This window comes from Ictidomys tridecemlineatus, chromosome 9 (assembly GCF_052094955.1).
Source record: "Ictidomys tridecemlineatus isolate mIctTri1 chromosome 9, mIctTri1.hap1, whole genome shotgun sequence".
NCBI lineage: Eukaryota > Metazoa > Chordata > Mammalia > Rodentia > Sciuridae > Ictidomys > Ictidomys tridecemlineatus.
This window is the reverse complement of record NC_135485.1, coordinates 108,296,336-108,320,045: the sequence shown is the minus strand read 5'-3', so window position 1 is coordinate 108,320,045 and position 23,710 is coordinate 108,296,336. Positions and strand designations below refer to the sequence as shown.

Here is a 23,710-nt window from a genome sequence, read left to right as displayed (position 1 = left end):
GGAAAAATGGCAAGACCTGGCAAGGTTAGCCTAAATTCTCATGCATGTTGGATCTTTTTCCAAGCCTCTGCCATTATCATTTGTATTAACATATTGTTAGGTTATAAGTTAAGTGTAAGTCAATGGCCTTCCCAACCTAGAAATTAATCAGTTATTAGAGGAAAGCAATTAGTGATATGTTATTATAAATAACTTAGTACTTAGAAATTTATAAATCAACGAACCACTTGAAAGCTATTATTTTACTGTGTATGTTATTATGCCATTTAAAAATTCTAAAAATATTGCAAAAATATTGTTTATTAGTAGCTGTATACCTAAAAATTGTGAATTTGGCTCAACTGACTCAAAAACTCTGTAATCACCTATTTAGTTGCATATATAATTTTCATAAATGCTATAACTACCCTTGCCAGTTAGGGCACTTCATTTTTATTTCTGTGCTTGGTTTTCTCTAATTTTTCTCTTCTTCCTTATCTCCAAATTTTCTACTTTAAAAAGATAACCAATGGGATACACTGCACTATTCCATTTTTTTCTCTAAGTATTTCTAATAATATAGTAATATGCATACATATAAACCCACCTATTTATATAAATTTGTCATTCATGTTGTTTTCAAAAATAGTATATAATATTGTAAACAGTTTCTGTGCTTTGCTTTTTCTCAACTGCAAATACTTCACAGAAATCCTCCACTGGCACCTTGTATAATTCTAATAGATCACTTTTCAAGTTTCCATAATGTTTTATGGCAGGAGTGCATCGTCATTCGATGATTGATGGTCATCACCACTGTTCCATTTTGGTGCCACAATAAACAATGACACACTGGGTATCTTTGTACATCAGTCTGAATTTTTTATTTCTCTGGTATACCATCCTGAAAGTGGAATTGCTGGGCCAATGGGCATCTATATTTTTTAATTTGCACAAATGTAACTTTTGAAATGAGCTATGACCTTTTCTGATTTCTACTGGTAATATAAAAGAATATACTTTTCTATGCTTTCACAACAGCAATTGATGTTAAATGTTATCAGACCAATAGATATAAAGCAGTTGTCCACTGGTCTTTTATTTTGTACTCATGCATGAGTTTGGGCCTTTTTCATATTGTTGTTGGACATGCATATTTGTTCCATTTGTATTGCCTTTTCAGATGCTTTATCTATTTTTCTTCTGCTGCTTCTTTTTTTTAGAGAAATGCCTATATTTATAAATATCCACTTTTGTACCCTCTGTTTTCATTTCCCCCAATTTTATTCATCTTCTGTTGACTCTTTAAATAGTATATTTTGTAATACACATTTATTTTTAAAGGTTTTAATTTAATTTAATTTAATTTAATTGTGATACCAGGAATAAACCCGGGATTGTTTAACCGCTGAGGGCATTTATTTTTTATTTTAAGACAGAGTCTCAGTAAGTTGCTTAGGGTCTCACTAAGTTGCTAAGGCTGGCTTCAAAGTTATTATCCTACTGCCTCAGCCTCCCAAGTTATTGAGAATACAGGTATGTTCCAAGTGCCCAGCCAAAATTTTTTGTTTTCAAAAACTCTAACACTCCATATACACTTTCTGGCTTAAAAAAAAAAAAATTGTTCCCAGGCTTCTCTAAAATTTGTGAGAGTCAGTCTAGATAAGTGCTTTCATATCTCCTTTTCCATCAGACCCAAGTCCAAATTCTTTTCTAGATATTATCAATAGTTTGTGTGGGTTATTTATCTCCTTCATTCAGCTATTAGTGTCCTTTTCTTTTTAATAAGGTAACACAGTCATTTAGCCTTCTTTTTTGGTAATGTCTGGGTCATGGTGACATTGGTATTATAATCATTCTCATTTTCATTATATGAACTCTCAGGAAAAAATGATCACAGTATTCACAATGTTAAACATTAAATTAACATCACTTCAATACCAAGGAAACAGTCAATCCACAGGCCAAGGACTATTAACACTCATGATTACAATGCACTTAAGCTGCATGTCTCAGCACTCAGAGGTGTGCAACAGATGATTCATTATTATAAACAGAAAATCACAGTTGCCAACATCAGCAGCCAGGGAGAAGCAGTGACAGCTATTATGGAAGGCACATAATCCATGCCATGTCCATCTGCTACAAAAACAGTTACTTTAAGCTCATTTTTTGTTTATGGTATGTATGGGTTTTGTGCTTCCCCCTCCAACCTTCTGCACTTACTGCCTGGACTTTCTTCCTTCCTAGAAGGTTTCTCAGGACATGGGGTTTTGGCACTACCATGATTGTGGCATCCCAGGTGAACCAGAGGAGTTATTGTCTTTCTTCTTCCATTTGAGCTTGCATTTATGAGCATTTTCTCCTTTGATTCATCTTTTTGTTCAACTTTTTGGTTGAGAATTTAGAGTTACTTTGTTTATATCCTCATAGGCTGTTTGGGACTCACTTGAATCTAGCTAAGTGCTCTTTTTATTTTTCTGTTAAATTGTAATTTTCCCATTACCATAGTGCCATTTCGCTATAATATGCTCATTTGTTCTAACTCATTTTTCTCTCTCTCTCTGGTGGTGGTTCTCACCATTAAGGAGTTATTTTTCTTTGTCAGCTCATGAGGACATAGGTCTGGTTGTTAAATGACAACCAGGAATTTACAGTCTTACTAATTGTAAAAGGTAAAATGTCCTTTCTCACTGTCTGTGAGTCAAAACAAATTCCTCTCCTAAGATATACAGAAGTTGTGGGTTCTCCAGTCTTCTGGTCTGTACCAGGCTCAAAGACTGGGAGGTCTTCCTCCACCCTGCAACAAACCTCTTGGTCATTAGAAGGCAACAAAACACATACATTTTTGGAGATAAATGTCTAAGAAAGGAAATCAGGAGGACTTGCAAATGTAGTTTTTTTGTTTCTGTTTGTTTATTTGTTTTTGTTGCTTTCATTGCAGTTTCCACTTATTTTCTCACTGAACCCAAAGGAGAGTTGATGATAGTCCTCTTCCATCATATTATTACCTAGGACTCCAATCTGGTTATCAGTGAAATGGAAGGAAACTGTTCAGTTTTCTAAATTCCCAGTATGCTTTAAGAAACTTAAATATAAATATATATTCAAAGGTTTCAAAAATATGGGAAAGAGATAAATGTAGACACAGTTACACCTCCTTTCTAAGTTAAACAACGGTATTCTTCAAAAAAGAATATTGATATTGATTTATTTTAAACACATTCATATCTCCTTTATGAGAATTTGTGCTCTCTGATGACTATCTCAGAGCACAAATTTGAATTTCAACATAGAGTATATAAAATATGGTAGGTCAACAATCGATGCAGCAGTAAACAAAATCATATATATTTCTAAAGCCAATCTTAAGTACTTAAATTTGGACTTGATCATGATTTATTGTGTTGCATAAGTTCAGAAGAATGGATGAATGCCACTAAATTATTCATTTGCCTAAAATGGGAAGAGGCCACCACCTAGAATCATATGTCATAAATATTAAAGCCATCTCATCTTAAGGACTTATGTGGGCAATGAATTTTAAGGACCACTATAGATCGATTCTGGGTTAATCATAACTCTTTTTTGCTTATAATTCACAATGATTTTATCCCCCATTGACCATTAGTTAAAACGGTAAAGAAGTTAGCAGCTTAGCATACAAGGTTTGAATTTATTTCTCTCACATATATTCTCAGACCTTTTGACTTTTATTTGGTAGACAAAAATCATAGATCTCCAACCTCCAGACTTTGTGTTGATTTTTTTTTAAATCTGCTTTGGTTTCAATCTTAAGAATGAGGAAAGCTTTGATAACAATGGTCAGAGAATCAATAAGCCTCAGGGGTCCATAGTCATAGAAATCAAATATTCATTCATTCCAGTGACTTCAACAAATAGCAACCTTTCTTTTTATAAGTTCAACTTTTTTTTCTTAATGATGCAATCATAGCAGTTTTTGTATGGTTTTTGCCATTTATTTACATAAATGTCATTTCTCAAACTAGATGGGCTATGACTTAAAGGCTGCTATCTCACATGTTTTTTCCTTCATATAGACAGTGTCTCCTAAAAATTTATCTTTAATGTAGTGAAAAGAACATAGGGGATGGTCTTGAACTGAACTTCCAAATCTATCACTAATGATTGGTGTAACTTAACGCAAGTTATATGGTCTTGTGAAGTAGATATCATAACATCAGCTGCCTCACAGTGTTGTAATGAATAAAAAAATTTATGTAAAAGAGGCATTTGTAAAATTTAAAAAAATACTTCACAAAAATATTATTATTATAAGGAAGAAATTCAGTATAGATAGTATATTCCTTCTTTAATGGCAGAAAATACCATCTTACACTTTGGATTTAAATGCCATCTTTTCACTGACTTTTTTTTTAAGAAGAAAAAGTCATCCCTGTTGTCCCTCTGTAGCTTTAGATTTTGAAGTGAGCTTTTAAGAGATTTATTAAATTTTAAAATTCCTGTGAGAAAGAACATGGGTCTAGCAATTCAGATCAAGAATGGCAGGATATAGATAGTGATAACTCTGTTCATGGCATGGGCTTCTGCAGTTATTATGGGAGGCTGTGCTGCCTAATAAATTTTCTTTTTAAAGTGTTTTCAGTGCTAGTTTATGATGGAGATGTTGGAACAGGGGCAAACAGGACAAGAGCAGTCCACAGAGGAAGTGAAATATGTCACAGTCCATAACGTGATAAGGAGCACAGGTGCAGGTTTTGAAAATACATTTTCCCATCCTTCACTTTACTTGGCAAGAAATGCAAATATTTGAGAGAATAACATTGAATGTTTACCGTTCTTCACTTGACAGATGGAATATTGAAAAAGAAAAAGAAAAACTCTTGTGCATGAACAAGAAATGTTCTTCAAAGAGTATCTGTGTTTAATCAGTTACACACTTCAGATATGGAACTTAAATATTTGGGGTTTTATTGTACAACTGTTTTGGTTACCAGAATATTTGATCAGACTATCTAGTTCTCCTCAATGACAATTTTCCATTTCTTTAAACTACTTTAAATAGAAGCTATTCTTATGACACTTACCAAAATATGATTGCGCAACAGCAATCTAGTACTGGACATATCTCTACTACCAAGTTATAAACAGCTTGAAGAAAGGGGCTCAAGTTTTGCCTTGATATCCCTTATTTACTTACCTTGAGGATCTTAGAATTAGAGAATGAATATTTTTAGTAAAATTAACTTTAAAAGAAATTCTGGGCAAATAATATAGGAATAGAAACAAAACCTAGCTCTCTGTGACTTCTCAGAAATGAGAAACTTATCACAGGCTATTTGTATCTCAACCATTCTGGGGACACAGGTTCTGGGTATCAATAGCTACTCCTGTTCATCAGTCACCACAGTACCTTAGCATCCCCACCTCGGGTTCCAGAGGTTGATAACATTGGAGGTAGATGTCACTTTGGATTTTTTTTCTTCACAATGGGACTTGTAATATGTTAAGATGAAGCATCCAAATTCACCTTTATTTAACCTAGTATGAAGCACTCTGTTGGTATAGAATCCTCTGGTAAATAATTTAGTGACATGCAGTTCAGCCGCCTATCCAAACATGACCTCAAGAATAAGGGCTAGTTGAAAATTTTGAGAAATATACATCACCTAGTCAGATGGATTTAAAATTTCCTTGAATAACCCTTCAATTGTTATTCTCTTGAAGGGTGACTTTACATTTTGCTGATGAGTATTTTCTAGATGGTTTTAATTTGATGGTTAAAAATCATCCAAGACAGTGATTGCATGTTTTAGTTGATGAAAAAGGCCAGGGGCATTTTTAAAAGCTAAAATACTTTGGGTTACTAGGTAACATTTCATTGGCATTGCTACAGGCTATAATCATACTGTGTTTTAATGCTCCTCTTTTAAAAAAATTCATTCATAATGCTCTGTACCATTAAATTGCTAGAAACAACATATATAATGGCAATGATAATGTTACTATACATTTAAATAGAAATCCACAGTTCACAAAGCAGTAAAAATAATGCTAGAACACTTTTCTAACAGCAAAGTAATAAGTCCCCAACTGGGGAAGTCCTTGGAGGATTATAAAGAAGCTGCAAGAGATTCCAGGAGGCCAGAGTAGTGGTTTGAAACAGAAGAGAATTGCAAAAATCAAAGTAGGTTTCTAGAGGAAGCTTCAAGGTCACTACTCTCTATTGTTGTTGGTTTAGACCTAGGAAGCTTAGAAGCAGATCTGAAAGTTTGTGTCTAGTGCAAAGGATCAGAGAAAGGGAGAAGGTTATTTTGTGGCTATGAAAAGTCAGTGCAAAGAAAACCTAATCAAGTATTTCTTGTCTCTCCCACTCTACTCCAGGAATCTCTCAGTGCTTAGAATTTTATTGTCTCATGTATGTAAAATTGTTCCTTATTATATTACTCACTTTTTATCACCTGCATCAGTAGTATTCAAAAAGTGGTATGCACAAACTGTCAAGGTGGCTAAAATGCAAATTCGCAGTTCTTAAACCTCAAGCATTTAATTCAGTATGTTGGTGACTGCATCTTGAATCTGTGTTTCTAATATAAGACGCCCCGGGTAATTGTGAGAAACACTGAACTGTGGTACCTGACGTAGTGCCTAAAGCAGTACACACTCCATAAATAGTACTGACATCGACATCAACGCTTTCTTCAATAGAAGAACTTTAATTTATTACCTAAGGTCTGGTTGGGGTTCACCCTCAACAAAAGATGGCATGTATCCACTGAGCACATGTAACTTGTCTAAAAGTTTTAGGCCACTCATTATTTCATGCAAAAATCTTTATTGAGAAAGAAAACATATTTTAAAAGGGGGAAGTTTAATATCAACTATTTCTTTTATAGTTTATTCCATTACTTTCATGTTTAGGTATCCCATTCTTTTTCCAGTGTCAGAAAAATGCAATCCTACATGTTCTTCTAGTTTCACTTTTTTATTTTTTACTTGGGTCAATTTATTCGTTGTATTTAACTTATTATACTACAAAAATTTGTCTTATGTAACATGATGTAGTGCTTTAATATTGACCTTTTTGAAATAACCAGCTGTCTCAGTCTCATTTTTTGAATTTTAATATTTGTCACAATAATTTGAATTATGATCTTTGTAATATAGCTTTTATATGACATTTATATACTTTTATAAAAATATGATTTTTCTGTTTTATTTATTTTTTTAAATTCTCAAACAAGTTCTGTACTGTTTTATTTTTAGGCATTATAATGTGTTTACTTAGCATTCTACATCTCCAATTATTATTTTTCATTTTCATAATTTCTTTACTATTCTCATCCAATTAAATTTCTAAAGATCTTAATAAATCCTAAAATGTCCTTTATGTTTTATCTAATATTATATTAAGTTTCAAGTAATCTGAGAAAAACTGACATATATTTTGTAATTGGACCGCCACCCTTTTAGGAATATGCTATCTTTTACCCAAAAGATTTCAAGTCTTCTGTCAGGTGTTGGAGTATTTTTAATGCTGCTCATACTCATTTGTCATTAAATTTCTCACTAGGTATTTATATTTTATGTAAATGATATTTTTCTCAAATTATTTATGATCTTCTATTGATGAATTAATAGAACAGCAAACAATTTGTATATATACATTTATAATCACTTTATGTGTTGATATTTCAGGCTCTTTCAAATATTTGTTCAGTCAGTTCTTATGGGCTTCTTAAATATGTCATCAAATAATAAAAATGTTGTCTCTGTTTGATAATATGTTTTCCTACTAGATTGAAATCATAATTTTTTCCTGCTTTATTACATACGTTAAAAATACTGTGATATTGTTTAGAGGTAATAGTACACAGCTTTCAATAGATTTGCAAATTGTTTATGCTATATCTCACTAAAGACAAATCTTTATCCTTCTTGGTTTACAAGTAAAAAGATAAGTGTTTTGTTTTGCTAAATGCCTTTCTGATGTCTGTTGAAAGATCATTGAAAATTTTTGTAAAGCCTCATTTATAAGACATATTATCCCAGTAACCTTCTGAATGCTGAACCACTGTTGCTTTTCCTTGTTTAATAATGCTACATTATTCTTTTACTATAAATAAATTAACTTTAAATTTAATTATTATTTCTACTTTTATGAATACATTAAATTCTATTTTTGTATTTAACACAATTCTAAATGTATACTATTTATAGGTTTAAGACAATTGCTTTTTTTGTGGTAATTTGGAGTTAGGATACAAATGCTTACTGAGAGGGGAAAAAAGTAGCACATGATCCAGAATAAAATAGTGTTTTCTAAATGATGATATAAAAGGCAGTGATTTTTTTTCCTCACTACATGCCCACCAAGGGGCATTTAAGTCCAACTATAAGATACCCTTAAACCACATGTGCCAATAGATTAATTTAGAAGGACATGGGACAGGAAATCCTTATCAGCAGGGAGTGTTAGTAATTTCTCTTCAATGTAAGTTGTGAGCATTTATTTATAATATAGGTCATGTGCAATGGGATCCCATATTGGGTGTGCAGAAACCTGCCTGAAATGGAAACCTAATAATCCAGTATCTCTTGTAACAACTCCAAAGGCATAGTCTTAAAGATTCCCAAAAGAAAAAAGCCCAGTTAAAAAAGTCATGAAACTCAGAGACATGTCTTCTTTTCTTGCATTTATAATGATCCCCTGAGTGGTAAATAATCACTACAAGCAATGTTACCTAGATGCATAGTTAACATTCCAGCTTTATTATAGCTCCAAGAAAACAGACCTATAAATTAAACAAATCCATCAGAATAAGTGTTCATTTAGACATATGTGCCTTTTTATATTTTTTACCAGTGTAATCTTTTTTGCCCAATTTATTTATTTTTTGCCCAATTTATGTTACTTATAATTCCAACTTTAATTACTACTTTCTTCTTTTTTCCATATTTTGCAGGTAAAATATGGAAATTATGCTTTTGTATGGGATGCAGCTGTATTGGAATATGTGGCTATCAATGATCCAGACTGTTCATTTTACACCATTGGGAATACCGTTGCTGATCGGGGATATGGAATTGCATTGCAACATGGCAGTCCTTACCGAGATGTCTTTTCACAAAGGTAAGACTATCATATTGTCAAAATAAGGAGAGAAAAAAAAATTAAATACAAATAATTTACTTGGTTACCCAGTCTGATTTATTACATTTTGTTTTCTTTGTTAGAAGTGTGTTTTAAAAGATAGCTATAAGTGGCTATCCTAGAAAACATTTATTTCGCAAAACATGAACTGAAGTACTATTTTTGTTATAAATAGAAAATTTGCTTCATATTATTTGTTTTACTCTCAAAAATTTGATATGCCAAAGAAAGTAAATACATTACTAATTTCAATGAGAACTTAATTAAGCAGACTAGTGTCTCAGTTTTTAGAGACCAAACATCACAGAGTTAGGAAAACTAATTCATTTCTAAGTTCACAAAACTTCAGGACCAAGTTTAGGTTCTGATATACTGAAGCACATAATGATAAGAAAACTTTTATCTGAATTTTGTAAAAGAAAAGGATAAGAATTTTAAAGTCCCCATTTGGTATCAAAGTGGAGATTAAACTGACATCAGAGAGACTGCTTATTAAGAAAATACACCCAACTTCAAATTAGAATTTTTTATTATAAGCAAATTGCTTACAAAATATTTTAAAATAAATATTTTAGATTATCAATATATATGAAGACTTGGGCCTAAAAGGGATTCACAAAGACATTTCATTCTATCTACTACCAAGTAAGAGCAGGCTTTAGAGGGAATATCTTCCAGGTAGAAGTATATCTCATGTAACACTCACAGTACACTTTATTTTTTAGTCTTCTACCTGCTCTCTGAAAGTTAATGCCAGACCAGGAGGGCAGTCAGTTACAGATAGTGCCAATGCCCCAAATTTCAAATGATTTGAATTCCATTTCTTCAAATTTTAGAACAATAAAAAGCCAGGAATTTCATGTTGTAAAGAGAGGGAGAGAACTGGAAATTACTAGTTTGCAATGTGTGTCATATCTCTTTCATTAGCTAACCATAAAAAGCTAACCTCTTTCCTTTTCTGCAAAAAAAAAGGAAGTTAGATTAATTTTAAGTTTCTTTATTCATCAGTTTTTCTGTGTAGCAAAAAATCTCCAGGGTATCAGTGACATAAATTATTTCTCATTGATGAAACATGAAGGCTGTGATTTGGCAATGTTTCTGCTGCAGGCAGTGGGTCAACTGTGGATCTGCTCTCTGCAGTTTCTAATGCCAGAGCCCCAGTGGAAGAAACATCCCCGTCTGGATCAGGCTATTCTCATTACAAAGAGCAGTTGCAAAAGAGGCTGGCAGAAACCCACAGTGCCTCCTGCACTTCTTGATTGGACATGGCACATGTCCCATCCACCCACCCACAGACCTCTAACTAAAGCAAGTCCCATGGCCAAGCCCAAAATCAATGGGGCGGATTAAGTGTACTTATTCCACATAAAGGAGGGAATGAATAAATATGAACAATAAAACAATCTACCAGTGGTACCTTCTGGTTCTAAATAAATTCTAAGCATATGACAAAAGTAAAATATGCATAAACTGAAAAGTAAAATATTAAGGTATAAGTAATAATTAATCAATCAAAATACACTTACCCATGATTCGAAGGGGCACAACCTGGAAAGTCAATTACACCATAGGGAAATTGCCTCGAAGGCATTTACAGTCTACTTGGAAATACAAAAGCCATTTACATGCAAGTATACGGTTCTGGGTTTGATCTCCAACACGGCAATACACAAATAGATAACTAAGTAAATAAATTGTATGAAACAGTAAACAATACAGACATTTCAGAAAATGTGTGTTTATGCATGTATCTATATATAAATATCAGCATTGCTTATTTATATTGTGTTAAATGGTGTACATGAGATATTGAAAGAACCGAACAGCATACAGAATGAAGAGTTAAACAAAGGAAATGTGAGTAAAAGCTCCCTGGAGAAGGTGAGCTTTAAACTTGATCTTGAAGGTTTAGCAGAGATTACTTGAGCTGGAAGCAAAAATAAATAAATAAATAATTCTTGGAGTAATGATAAAGACTGCAAAAAAAAAAAGAAGAAGAAGTAGAAGACAGTAGAATGCATTGAGGAAGAGTAAGGACACTGAGTTACTGGGAAAGGAAATTTGAAGTTTAGAATTCATATTGTAGGCCAATATGAAGCTCCAAAAGACTTTAATCTATTCTGAAGCCTAAGGTAAAATGAAGAAGGTGACATATTCAGGGAAGGTTGTTCTAGTTTTGACATGAAGGATGAATTGAATGAGCCAAGACTAGAGCCAACCTGAAGGTACGTGATAATGAAGGCCTAGTCTGGAATTGGGTAGGGTGAACCAGGAGGAAAGAGCAGATGGAAGAGACTCTTCTGAAGGAAGAAGCACAACATTGTTTTAAACTTAGATATAAAGATGGAAAAGCATGATGGAATGAAAAGAGATGTACGGTCTCATGGCAAAGATCAGCAGAAAAGTTTGAATCTATAACAAGACTTAGATCACTGAGAAAAGGATTATTGGTTATTTAATGTGGTTAATTGGCTTGTTATCGCTAAAGGTGTTCCTTGTTTCCAGACGTGATTTCTGAGTCTTTTATGTTTAAAAATAAAAATTGCAATTAAAGAACTATTCAGTAAGTCACACCTTGTTCCATTTTTTATTCTCCTTGTGATGCTTTATCCATCAGAGATTGTAATTCAAAGAAATGTACTCTAGTGAAAGGTTGAAAAGTAATATTAAACATTGAGCAGTATTTTCCCTTTGTTTGATAAGCATGATAGATACTGGAGATTTAAATTGTCCATTTCTGTGGAGTTCCTTAGTAATGACACCCTGCATCCTGGTTCCCTGGACATCTGGAGGAAGGGAGAGCCAGGATAGAGACATGACCTGGCAGTCATAATCCTAATGATCTCTTTATGCACATGCACCACATTAATTTATGACTCAAAATCTCTGCCCGAATTCAGAAAGAATTTGCACCCATCCCCTTCTTCTATAGCCATTAGGGAAAAGAGTTTTTCTTTTTTATTAACTGATTTTAAAGTTCACAGATGAATTAAATTTAACCATTGTAGTATACTTTGGAAATTATCACATGCAGCTTTGAAACATCAAGGCTATTGAGTTGGCTAGATCATGGCTGTTGTCATTATTTTCAAAGAAAATTATAATATTCTGAGTGATTTTTTTTTCAGTACTGGGAATTGAATCCAGGGTGGCTATAACCAATAAGCTAAATCCCTAGCCTTTTAATTGTTTATTTGAGACAGGGTATCACTGAGTTGCAGGTTGGTCCCAAACTTGCAATCCTCCTGCCTCAGCCTCCTGAGTTCTTGGGATTGCAGGTGTATGCCACCTCACCCAATTCTGGGTGTTTTTTTTCAAATATTAATTTTTTCCAGTGAATTTATGCCTATCTCAAAGAAATTTAATGTGTTAAGTATTATATCTAAAATAAACAATATGTGTTGATATAGTAACTATGTTTATTATCTGCTGTTTGCCAGGTAATTTTATATGCCTGCTTCTTACACTTTATTTCTTAGGTCTTCCTAGTGTTGGTAAGCTACTTGAATTCAGGCATATGTTGGCACATCCCTAATGCCTACCTCCATGTCTAGCACATAGTAAATATTCAATAGATATTTCATACCTGTGTAAAGGATCTACCTAATTCTTTGGTTAGACATAATCCTATTTATTTATACACATAAATATTTATGCTTTTGATTCATTGATCATTTTTAAAGTCTCCTCTTTTGTTATTATAATTATTGTTCTTCCTTGGTTTTTACAATTGTTCATATAGTGAGTAAAAATAAGAAGAAATAGGAAACAGAGTCTTCCTTTCTTCTCAACTCTGGACTGTAAGAACATGTATGCTTTCCTTCCCACAAGGAAAGTAGAAAATGTTCCTTTAACTTGAAAACATGGTCATCATCCTTTTACTTCCCATCCAGAATGGGTACTTTTCAAGCATTTCATTCCCTGTTCAGGAAGGAAAGAAAACAGCCTACATTAATTGTCCATTTAGAGGTTCCAGGATCATACAGCTGGCTGACACTCCATTCACAGTTGGCTAGAAGGATCTCTCGCAAGGGTAATTATAACAAGAAGTTAAAACAGTTAACCAGTTTCCCTGTAGATTATATATATACAGAACTTGTGTGTGTGTGCGTGTGTGTGTGTGTGTGTGTGTGTGTGTGTGTGTGTGTATGTGTAGAGAAACTTTTTAAGAAAGGAAATCAATGAAGTGTAGAATTAAAAAGATTTTATTAGACTAGGAGAATTCAAAGATAAAGAGAATTTGTATATGGGAACAGAAGCATGTAATACACTTAGAAAAACATGAGGAAATGAAAACAGCCCTTGTGTGTTGAAGATGGAGCCATTGTGTGATGAGAATGAGCAACTTGACTAGAGATGGTATTGGTAGAAGAATATAGGATGAGAAGCTAATAGCGAATATGAAACAGAGTTCCAATAGCTGCTACTTATTAAGCATCTACTATGCTAATGATGTGATGTGTTTCATATAATACTTGCTATAATTCTGTGGATTGTGTTACATAAATTTGAGGAATTTACATAACTTTGAAACTCCAATTCAAAATTAAGTATCTTGCCAAAGCCACACAGCTAGTAACAAGCAGAGCTGGGCCTCAAACCCCAAGGGGAGCTGGTGTCCTTGTTTGCCCTGCGCCAGCCTCATGGGCTCTGAAGAGAGGAGTTATGTATATAGAGGACATCCAGGGAGACTGGTATTAGGTCAGACAAAGACAGAGCTTAATTCTAGGAGGCCATTGACAAGACTGTTGGGCTACTCTAGCTGGGAAGCGGTGAGCAAATTCTCATAGGGAATGAGAAGAAAGGACTCCAGTGACCACAAAGAGTCTCCTCCCTTCTCCTGGTCCTTCCAGCTCTTATTACAACCTCTTGATAGGCCACAGTTCCATTTCTAGGTAAAATTAAAACGAGTCTAGAAAAGTGTTAATTATTTTTCATTCATGGTAATTTCCTACAAATTTACTAGCAGATATTTATTTCAAAGAAACTTTCAATATAGATTTTTGTTTTGTCATTTTTCAAATCACTTTCACATGTCCCCAGTAATATTGTTCTTCTCTCTCACTGCATGCAAAACATTATTTTTTTAAAATTATATGTGTGTGTATATAATTTTAAACCCAACTGATTTCATTTTATCTTCATTTTTGTTTTAGATCAAGAAAACAAGATAGGTGGGTATGTTTACAAAAAGTAAAAAAGGAAAATGTTTGAGAAGTCTCAAAATAAAAGCAGGAAAGCACATGCAAGGTTCACTTTCAAACTGAGATAGCATTAGAATAAAATAACATATATTTATTACAGATTTATACACTATTTTATTTTTAAATTTATCCTATAAAATGTGAAAGGAAAGTATCTTCTCATATAATATTCATCTATTGAGTAAGGATTAGCTTCTGGAATCTACTAAAAGAAATGTGTTCTTCCTACTCTCTTTAAAATATTTGTTTTAAATTAATATTTCTGAATTTAGACAACTTTGATGAAAGAGAAAAAAAATGAGTATGCTTATTTGTCAGTCATTTTCATCTTGTTCCCCTAATCTTTCTGGAACTGTTTTATGACTAATATCTGTGAGTTTTACCAGTTACCCTGACGGCTGCTTCTAGTGTAGACCCTAAATAATTTACAATTATTTTAGTGCTTAGTCTAAAAGGTGGGAGAGTTAGTATAGTTGTTGATATATCTAGTGAATATTTTGAAAATATTCATCATGCAGACATTATATGTATGATTTTTTAAAAAAAAAATATTTATTCTGATTTGTTATCCATGACAACAGAATGCATTTCAATTCACAGTACACATATAGAGCACAATTTTTCATTTCTCTGATTGTACACAAAGTAGAGTCACACCATTTGTGTCTTCATACATGTATTTAGGATAATGATGTCCATCTCATTCCACCATCTTTTCTACCCCAGTGTCCCCTCCCTTCCCTTTCCTCTCTTTTTCCCTATCCAAAGTTCCTCCATTCTTCCCATCCCCCCCATCCCCATGATGAGTCAGCACCCTCATATCAGAGAAAACATTTGGCTTTTGATTTTGGGGGAATTGGCTTACTTCACTTAGCATACTATTCTCCAACTCCATCCATTTACCTGCAAATGCCATGATTTTATTCTCTTTTAATGCTGAGTAATATTCCATTATGTATATATACCACAGTTTCCTTATCCATTCATCTGTTGAAGGGCATCTGGGTTTCCACAGTTTAGCTATTGTGAATTGAGCTGGCAAAAACATAGATGTGGCTACATTATAGTAGTATGTTGATTTTAAATCCATTGGGTATAAACCGAGGAGTGGGATAGCTGGATCAAATGGTGGTTTCATTCCAGGTTTTCCAAGGATTCTACATACTGCTTTCCAGATTGGTTGCACCAATTTGCAATCCCATCAGCAATGTATGAGTGTGCCTTTTTTCCTACATTCTCACCAACACTTATTGTTGTTTGTATTCTTAATAGCTGCCATGCTGACTGGAGTGAGATGAAATCTTAGAGTAGTTTTCATTTGCATTTCTCTAATTGCTAGAGATGTTGAACATTTTTTCATATATTTGTTGATTTATTGTATATCCTTGACATTATATGATTTGACATTAGTTTTATTAATATTGCAAAGTACTAGCCAAATTATTTTAAAAAATCATAGATCCTGACTCTTAAGAAGCATACAGCATTCTCACTGCCCAACACAGAGCTATACATCAATACAACAATCCCATTGTGTAGATACTAAAGCACTTCAAAAGTCTGTTTTAATTGTATTTATCATACAACATTTGGGGAATATTTGTCCAAGGTGTGGGAGCATCCTTTATAAACAAGCTCCATTGGTAGACTCTTCTGAGAAAAGTATTGAGGTACAGGGAAGATCAATGACAAGCACAAGGTAAAAAGCAGTGTTTTCTCTGGATAATGAACCTGCAATCTGGAACCAAGGTGCTTTGCGAAAAGCACATTTGAACAGCCTTTTTCTTAAAAGATTTGTGTTATTTCTAGATCTCAGCAAGTATTGTTTTATCTTTAAAAAACAGGTTTTTTGCAGCAAGCATAGTTATTACAATGATATAAAGTAGATGTGACTAAATGATGAGATTTTAGCAAAATACTTCAGAACTTGATACTACAAATGTATATAGGAAATAAGCATATATGCACATGAATCATGTCCATGCCACACACATATGCACACACATTCACACACACTTACACCTACACACGCACACACTCCAAAAAAATTACAAGCCTCTCTGGAAAGTCTTTTTATTCCACTATAGTTATAATCACTGTATTTACTCAAAACACACATTTTACTCACCAGACATGGCCAGGATAGTCTTTGTTTTGAAGAATTCAAAGAGACAATTTGATATCATTAAGGATAATCAAAGAATGTGCTCCTTTTCTAATAGATCCTTAAACTATTGTAAGTATAGTGATATCATGGGAATAAGTATATGGGCTTCTGTGATAATTTATGTTTATATAGTGAGACTTTGGCAAACCTTTAGATGCAGTCCATAATTTAAAAAGTAAAACCAAGAAGGAAAGTCAGTGACATGCACAGAATCTAATTCTTGGTCAAAATAAATTCCCTGGAAACCAATAGGGCAAAGTCCCAGTCCAGTGTCCCTTTTCCAACCCTGTTCTGCCAGTTCCTTTAGTTTTAAAAACAAGTAGATCTTTATCCCTTAAATCTACTAGTGAAATTAATGTTTCCAGAAGCACAGTTACATAAGGGACCAGGAATATTAATTAGAAAATATGTTCAACAGAACTAGAACATCTGTTTTAAAATTGTCATTTCTCTATAGATATAAAAAAAGTAGCAGAAAGATGAATAGATTTTTACAGAATGTGTTATTCCTAACTTATAGAGAAACTATGCTATAACCTAAAATCATAGTTAACATTCACTGAAGACTTACAAGATGCCAGGTACCATTATAAGGGCCCTATCAATATTAAGTAATTTAATCCTCAAAATAAATGTGCAAAGTAGGTACTATTATTGACCTCATTTTATGGATGAGGTATCTGAGGTACAGAAAAGACTTGTTATTTTGCAGAGTCAAAAGTTAATAGGCAGCAGAGCCAGGCTTTGAATGCATACTTCAAACACTCGTGTTCTGGTTCATACTGCCACAGTGTAAGCCCATGCCCCAGTGCAGGAAATAGATAATGTGCATTGAAATTGTCGTCAGCCTGCTCAGGTAGTTGTAGTTATTCACATTAAAGTGCCACTGGGCATTTTAGTTTAAATGAAATGTAGATGAATTTCAGAAACAGCATGTCAACTCTGAGTATGCCTTCATTACAAGAGGGCAGATCCATCTGAAATAGAAGCTGTCTTACATCAGACAATCAGAAGGAAACAGTAAATGTTTTGAAAATTGAAAGTTGCAGGAGAGTACTACAGTATTTTCTATCTCATCTTCTTTTGCTACAAGTGTTTCTAGAATCTACTTAACGAAATCTTTAATTTTCCCTTCATGGAAGAATTTAATTTATTATGGCTTATTAATTGGTAGAACCCATAATTGCCTCTTATCTATCTCATTTCATAGTTATTTGAGCAGCTCAAACTAACATCATAATTGGTCAGGCTGTCTGCTCACATGGTGAATGTTTACTAATATGAAACATTATTATTTCTGGAACATGAATTATGGTTAAGTAAAAGCATAAGAATTTCCATATAGAATAAGACACATAATTCCATCTAGCCCACATAAATCTGTAGCAATGATAATTTCTGTCTTAGTAAAGATAGTTCTCTGTTTTAGCACAAAGTTCAGAAAGATAAATATACCTCAAAGTATTCATTTATTTTTTTTTAAATAATCAACTTGCTATGGTCATTTTAGGAAGCTATTTATGTTTCAAATAATGTTAGCAATTATTTAAAATGATGTAAATCCAACATGTTTTATAACATATATTACTAAACTTTGAAAATAAATGTAAATATTACAGTTTAGTGATATTCTTTCCAATATTCCAGGAAAGTGAGAACATGGAAGTATCATGGGGAGGAGCTAGGAAAATGAAAAAAAAATGTAAAAGGTTTTCTGTTCTGATAAGATATTCAGTTTATCTCCAACATAATACTTTTCATAAGAAAACTTTTGTTCTACTGATTTTCTAACATTTCTTTTCCATTAATTACCCAAGATCACCACAGCACTTTCTATAAAAGCCACTGACTTCAAGGCATCTCTCACATTCTTTGAGTTAATCAGCATGTATATTACTAGTGTGAATCTCTTCTTTTCTGTTTTTTAGCAACTGCAGAAAATTGCCAAGCAAATTACCTCACAACCAGGATCTACTCAGTTAAGTGGTCTTGCAACAGTCATTAAGATTGACGAGAGAATAAAGTAGAACTCATAGTCTGAATAGCAGGCCAAACTGTCATAATTTAGAACATGAGGAATCATTGAAGAAGTTAAGCAAAGACGAGCCATAATTAGAAGTATGCATTTTTATTTTTTTTTAATTTTTTTTATTTTTATTTTTTTCTTTTTTAATTTTTTTATTGGTTGTTCACAACATTACAAAGCTCTTGACATATCATATTTCATACATTAGATTGAAGTGGGTTATGAACTCCCAATTTTTACCCCAAATGCAGATTGCAGAATCACATCGGTTACACATCCACATTTTTATATAATGCCATATTAGTAATTGTTGTATTCTGCTACCTTTCCTATCCCCTACTATCCCCCTTCTCGAAGTATGCATTTTTAAAAATTAAATTTGTTTTAACTGATACATTAAAATTATATACATTAATAGAGTCCATTATTATTTAATACATGTATACATTTGATATATGTTTGAATCAGGCTAAACATATCTATCAGATGTTTATCATTTCTTTATGGTGAAAACATTCAAAATCCTTTCTTGGGTTTTTCAGAATATACAGGATATTATTTTTTTTTATTTATGGTCACCCTACGGTGTAATAGCACACCACAATTTTTGCTCCTACCTAACTACAACTTAGTACCTATTGATTAAACTTTCCCCATCTCCATCTCCCCCTACTCTCTCAGCCCCTTGAAACCTCCATTCTCAATTTTGCTATTCAGCTTTTGACTTCTATTCAATCAACTTTTTTAGATTAAACATTTGAGTGGGATCACGTGGCATTTGTTTTTCTGTCTGGCTTATTTCATTTCACATAATGATCTCCAGTGCTATCAAATTGTCACATATGATATATGTCCATTCTTTTTTATGGCTGAAGAGTACATTGTATGTATGTACCACATTTTCTTTATCCATTTATCAGTTGATAGAGACTTTGGTTGTTTCCATTTCTTGGCCATAGTAAATAGTGCAACGATGAACATGGAAGTGCAGATGTCTCTGACTTCATTTCCTTTGGGTGTATAGCCAGCAGTAGGATTGCAGGATCAATCCTATTTTTAATTTTTTGAGGAACCTCCATACAGTTTTCCATAAAGACTGTACCAATTTATATTCTCACTAACAGTATGCAATGTATTCCTTTTCTCCATATCCTTGCCAGCAATTGTTATTTTTAACCTTTTTGATAGTAGGCATTCTCTCAGTGTGAGCTGATAAAGCATTGTGGTTTAAGTTTGCATTCCCTGATGATTCGTGATGCCAAGCATTTTTTCATAGACCTATTGGCCTCTTATATGTCTTATTTTGAAAAGTGTCTATTATGGTCTATTGTCCATGTTTTTAATTGAGTTATTTGCTTTTTTGCTATTCAGCTTTTAGAGTTTCTTTATATACTGCAAATATTAACCCCTTAACAGGCATACTGCTTACAAATATTTTCTCCTTGTGTTATGGTTTGAATGTGAGATGTCCCCCAAAAGCTTACATGTGACACAGTTCAAGAAGGTTCAGAGAAAAAAATGATTGGGTTGTGAGAGTCTTAACAGAACCAATGATAGGGATTAACTGGTAACTGAAGTGGTGAGGTGTGGCTAGAGAAAGTGGGCATTGGAAGCATGGCTTTGGGGTATATATTTGTATCTGGCAAAAGGAGTCCCTCTCTTTCTCTGTTTCCTGCTTATCATGTGAGCTGCTTCCTTCCACCATACTCTTCAGCCATGATGTTGTGCCTTACCTTGAGCCCCAAGGAATGGAACTGGTCTTCTATGGAGGGGGACTTCTGAAACTGTGAGCCCCCAAATAAACTTTTCCTCTGTAGTTGTTCTGGTTGCTTCCTTTAGTCACAGTGGCAAAAAAGCTGACTAAAACAAAAATTGATACCAGGAGCAGGGTCATTGCTGTGACTAACCAGACCATGTGGTTCAGAAGCTTTTTGAGTTTTTTGGATTTGGTGGGAAGAATTTTGAGATGCTTAGCAGTACAAGCTGGAAATGCTTTAAATGGTCGTAAGCTAAGTTTAATGGGCGATTATGGAGGGAAAGTTCTGAAATCATGAGCCCCTGAAAAACTTTTCCTCCTCTACAGTTGTTCTGGCCTGGCCTTTTAGTCACAACAGCAAAAAAGCTGACTAAATGCCTAGTCTGTTGGTTCTCTCTTCCCTCCAATGATTATTTCCTTTGCTGCACAAAAGATTTTTACTTTGATGCAATCCCATTTATTTTTGGTTTTATTTCCTGTGCTTTTGCAGTATTGGCCAAAAAAAATCTTTGCCCATTCTAATGTTCTGAATCATTTTCCTTGTCTTTTTCTAACAGTTTTATAATTTCAGGTCTTACATTTATCTTTAACCATTTTGAGTTGATTTTTGTAACTAGTGAGAAACAGGTGTTTAGTTTTATTCTCCTGTATATGGATATTACCATTTTCCCAGCATCATTTATTGAAAAGGCTGGCCATTCTGCAATGTATATTTCTTCTACCCTTGTCAAAAATAAACTGTCTCTAGATGGTGGGTTTACGTCTAGGTGCTCTGTTCTGCTTCATTGTTCTATATATCCTTTTTCATGCCAGTACCATGCTATTATGAGTACTACAACTTTGAAATAGAAATATGTTTTTTGATCAATCTAGAAAAAAATGTATCAAACGAAATAAAAGAGGAATTGATGGGACTGGAGAGTGCCAGTTGGGAGGCCATCCTGTATCCATGATACAAATTCCAAGTGGAGTTCCTCTGGCAAGTGGAGTCCCTCTCTTTCTCTGTTTCCTGACCAAAAAAATAAAAAAATAAAAACCTACCACATGGTAGATAGTTTTTAAATATTAGTTGAGTGAATATGTGAATAACCCAAGCAAAAGAACAAGTCTAAGCTTGAGTAAGGGCAATGGAAATGGAAGAGAAGGGAGAGATCATGTGAAGGCAGTGTTGGATATCTACTGGACATGGAGATAAAAAGAAAGGAGAACAAAAATGGATTCTGAAATCCTTACCTTTGCTGGCTAGGAGATAGGGAAATTAATAATAGAAAAGAAGCCAGAAGAGAAATCTGGTTTGAGAGTTTAAGTGCTAATTTTTATCTAGACATGTTGGGACAGAGGCATTGGAGGAACAAAAATCTATATAGGAAGATGACAGATAAATGTAGGGTGGGATTTGAGGGAGAGGCTGGAGCCATGGATGTAGACTTGAGCAAAGTCTCCTTTAAGGTAATAAAATACAGAGATAAAAAAGAAAAGTTCACGGAAAAACTTGCTTTGTAATATCTCTTTTCATTTTCCTCTTATTTCCTTCCCGGTCACCATCCCACTGAATCTCCTAGCACATCATGCCTCCTGTCTCCTAGGAACATGGGCATCCCTTTCTTTCATTTCTACTCACATCTTATATATTCTGTGGGCCTGAGCTCAAGACCCACTTCAGCATAAAGCTTTCCTTGCAAATTTAGCTTTAATCAAACCCTTCCTTATATTCCCTATATCACAGAATTTTCTTTTTTTGAAAAGTAATTATTTTGTATGTTCAGACTTGACATTCCAAACATGTTCTAGGTTCTTAGCTTGCAAAGTCTTATAAACATACTTCATTTTTATCTTCCATAAAAAATAGATAATATACACCTACTAGGCATTCAATAAATTTTTGTTAAGTAATGTTTGAGGAGGAAAAAAGACAATATTCTCCTCACTGTGATTACTAAGGCAAGCAACCTACTAGAGATTAAGATTTATGTTTATTTATTCAATAAATAAATATTTATTCAGCTAATATTTAGTGCTTCATTCTGTTTTGCTTTTCTGGAGATAAAATAGTGAATAAGATTGACCAGATAATTGTTTTACTAGAGCTTATATTATGCTGGAAAGTCAGAAGAGGAAACATATAACAAATAAGAAAACAAACTAATAATTTTATATTGGAAATGTGCTACAAAGAAAATATATCAGGGACAGAGAACAAAGAAAGATTAGTATGAGGGTGGGATCAGGAGAACTTTGGAAGAGGCAGGATTTGATTATTTGAATATATACTTTGAGGGAAGGGTATTCAATGCATAGGAAACCATAAATGTAAAGGCCCTGAGTGGGAACCAGCTCAAAGTGTTTAAAGAACAGCAAAGGGACAAGGTGGCTCAAAGAACAAGTGGGCAAACAAGAAAGCGATAGGGGAGGAAATCAAGGCATTAATTGGGCCTAGATATACTATAGAACTTTGAAAAATAGTAGAAAATTCAGAGTTTTTTGTGACAAAAAAAAAGGCAAGCAGTTAGAAATTTTGGAAGGAGGAATATTTACTACTCTGGCTATTAATGTCAAGTAAAAAATATGATAGGAAGTGGGAGGGAAGAAGAAGTCGTAAGAAGGGTGAATGCAGGAAGTTAAGTTAGAAGCTAGGGCTGTATTCTGGGACAGGGGGGACGATGGCTTGCTCTAGAGCCATAAGAGTAATGGGAGAAAGTGACAGGTTCCCATATCTAATGTAGATAGGAAAATAATAGGACTACCAAGTGGCTTGGATGTGAAGGGTATAAAGAAGAATCAGGATAAGTTTGTTTGTGAACAAATAAGTAGATCAGCCAAGCATGAGCCCAAAGTTGGTTAAGAACCTGAGGAAATGAGGCCTCAACCTGGGGTCTGGTAAACTTGAGATTTGTATTAGATTAAACTAAGTTGTATTATAACTTTAATTATATAAATGTGAAATGTAAGGATAAAGACAAATAAAAACGGCAATTTGAGAGACTAAGGTGCTGGGTTATGAAACACTTCTGTGCTGGGGGAAGGACTTTAGGCTTGATGATTTTTAGAGATTACATTAGCTGGGATTAGAAAGGGATGCTTACATGATTTGAGATGTCCACTGAAATGGGTGGGAAGATATTAGAAACAGCAAAATATAGGCATCATTTATAAAGTTTATAAATTCTAGTAATGAGAATGTCATATGATTCAATTACGGGTTTTTTATTAAAGGAAGCACTAGATCAAATGTTCCTAAGGAGAGAGATTTATCTCAGGTAGTAAAATATCTAGAAGTAGAAAGGGCTCCATGGTTGGTCAATTCAGAGGATCAACAGGGCAGTGTTAAGGAGTGAGGTTCCATCACTGGTGAATGGAACAGGACCGTCCTCAGACCAGCCTGATCTGTGACTGAAGGATGCTAGCAGCAGCAAGGGAGACAACATGCTTTGCTATTCTCATG

The 23,710-nt window shown here is 33.8% G+C and overlaps 1 protein-coding gene across 4 annotated transcripts in view; it reads left to right on the top strand.

Moving 5' to 3' along the window:
* The window catches only part of Grid2 (glutamate ionotropic receptor delta type subunit 2), a 1,411,364-nt gene that overhangs the window by 1,248,165 nt on the left and 139,489 nt on the right, over positions 1-23,710 (top strand). For all 4 annotated transcript variants that reach the window (XM_021734724.3, XM_078021917.1, XM_005337550.5 and 1 more), the window contains exon 14: positions 8,928-9,094. In XM_021734724.3, the coding sequence (XP_021590399.1) occupies positions 8,928-9,094 (167 nt within the window). The remainder of the gene's footprint in view (positions 1-8,927; positions 9,095-23,710) is intronic.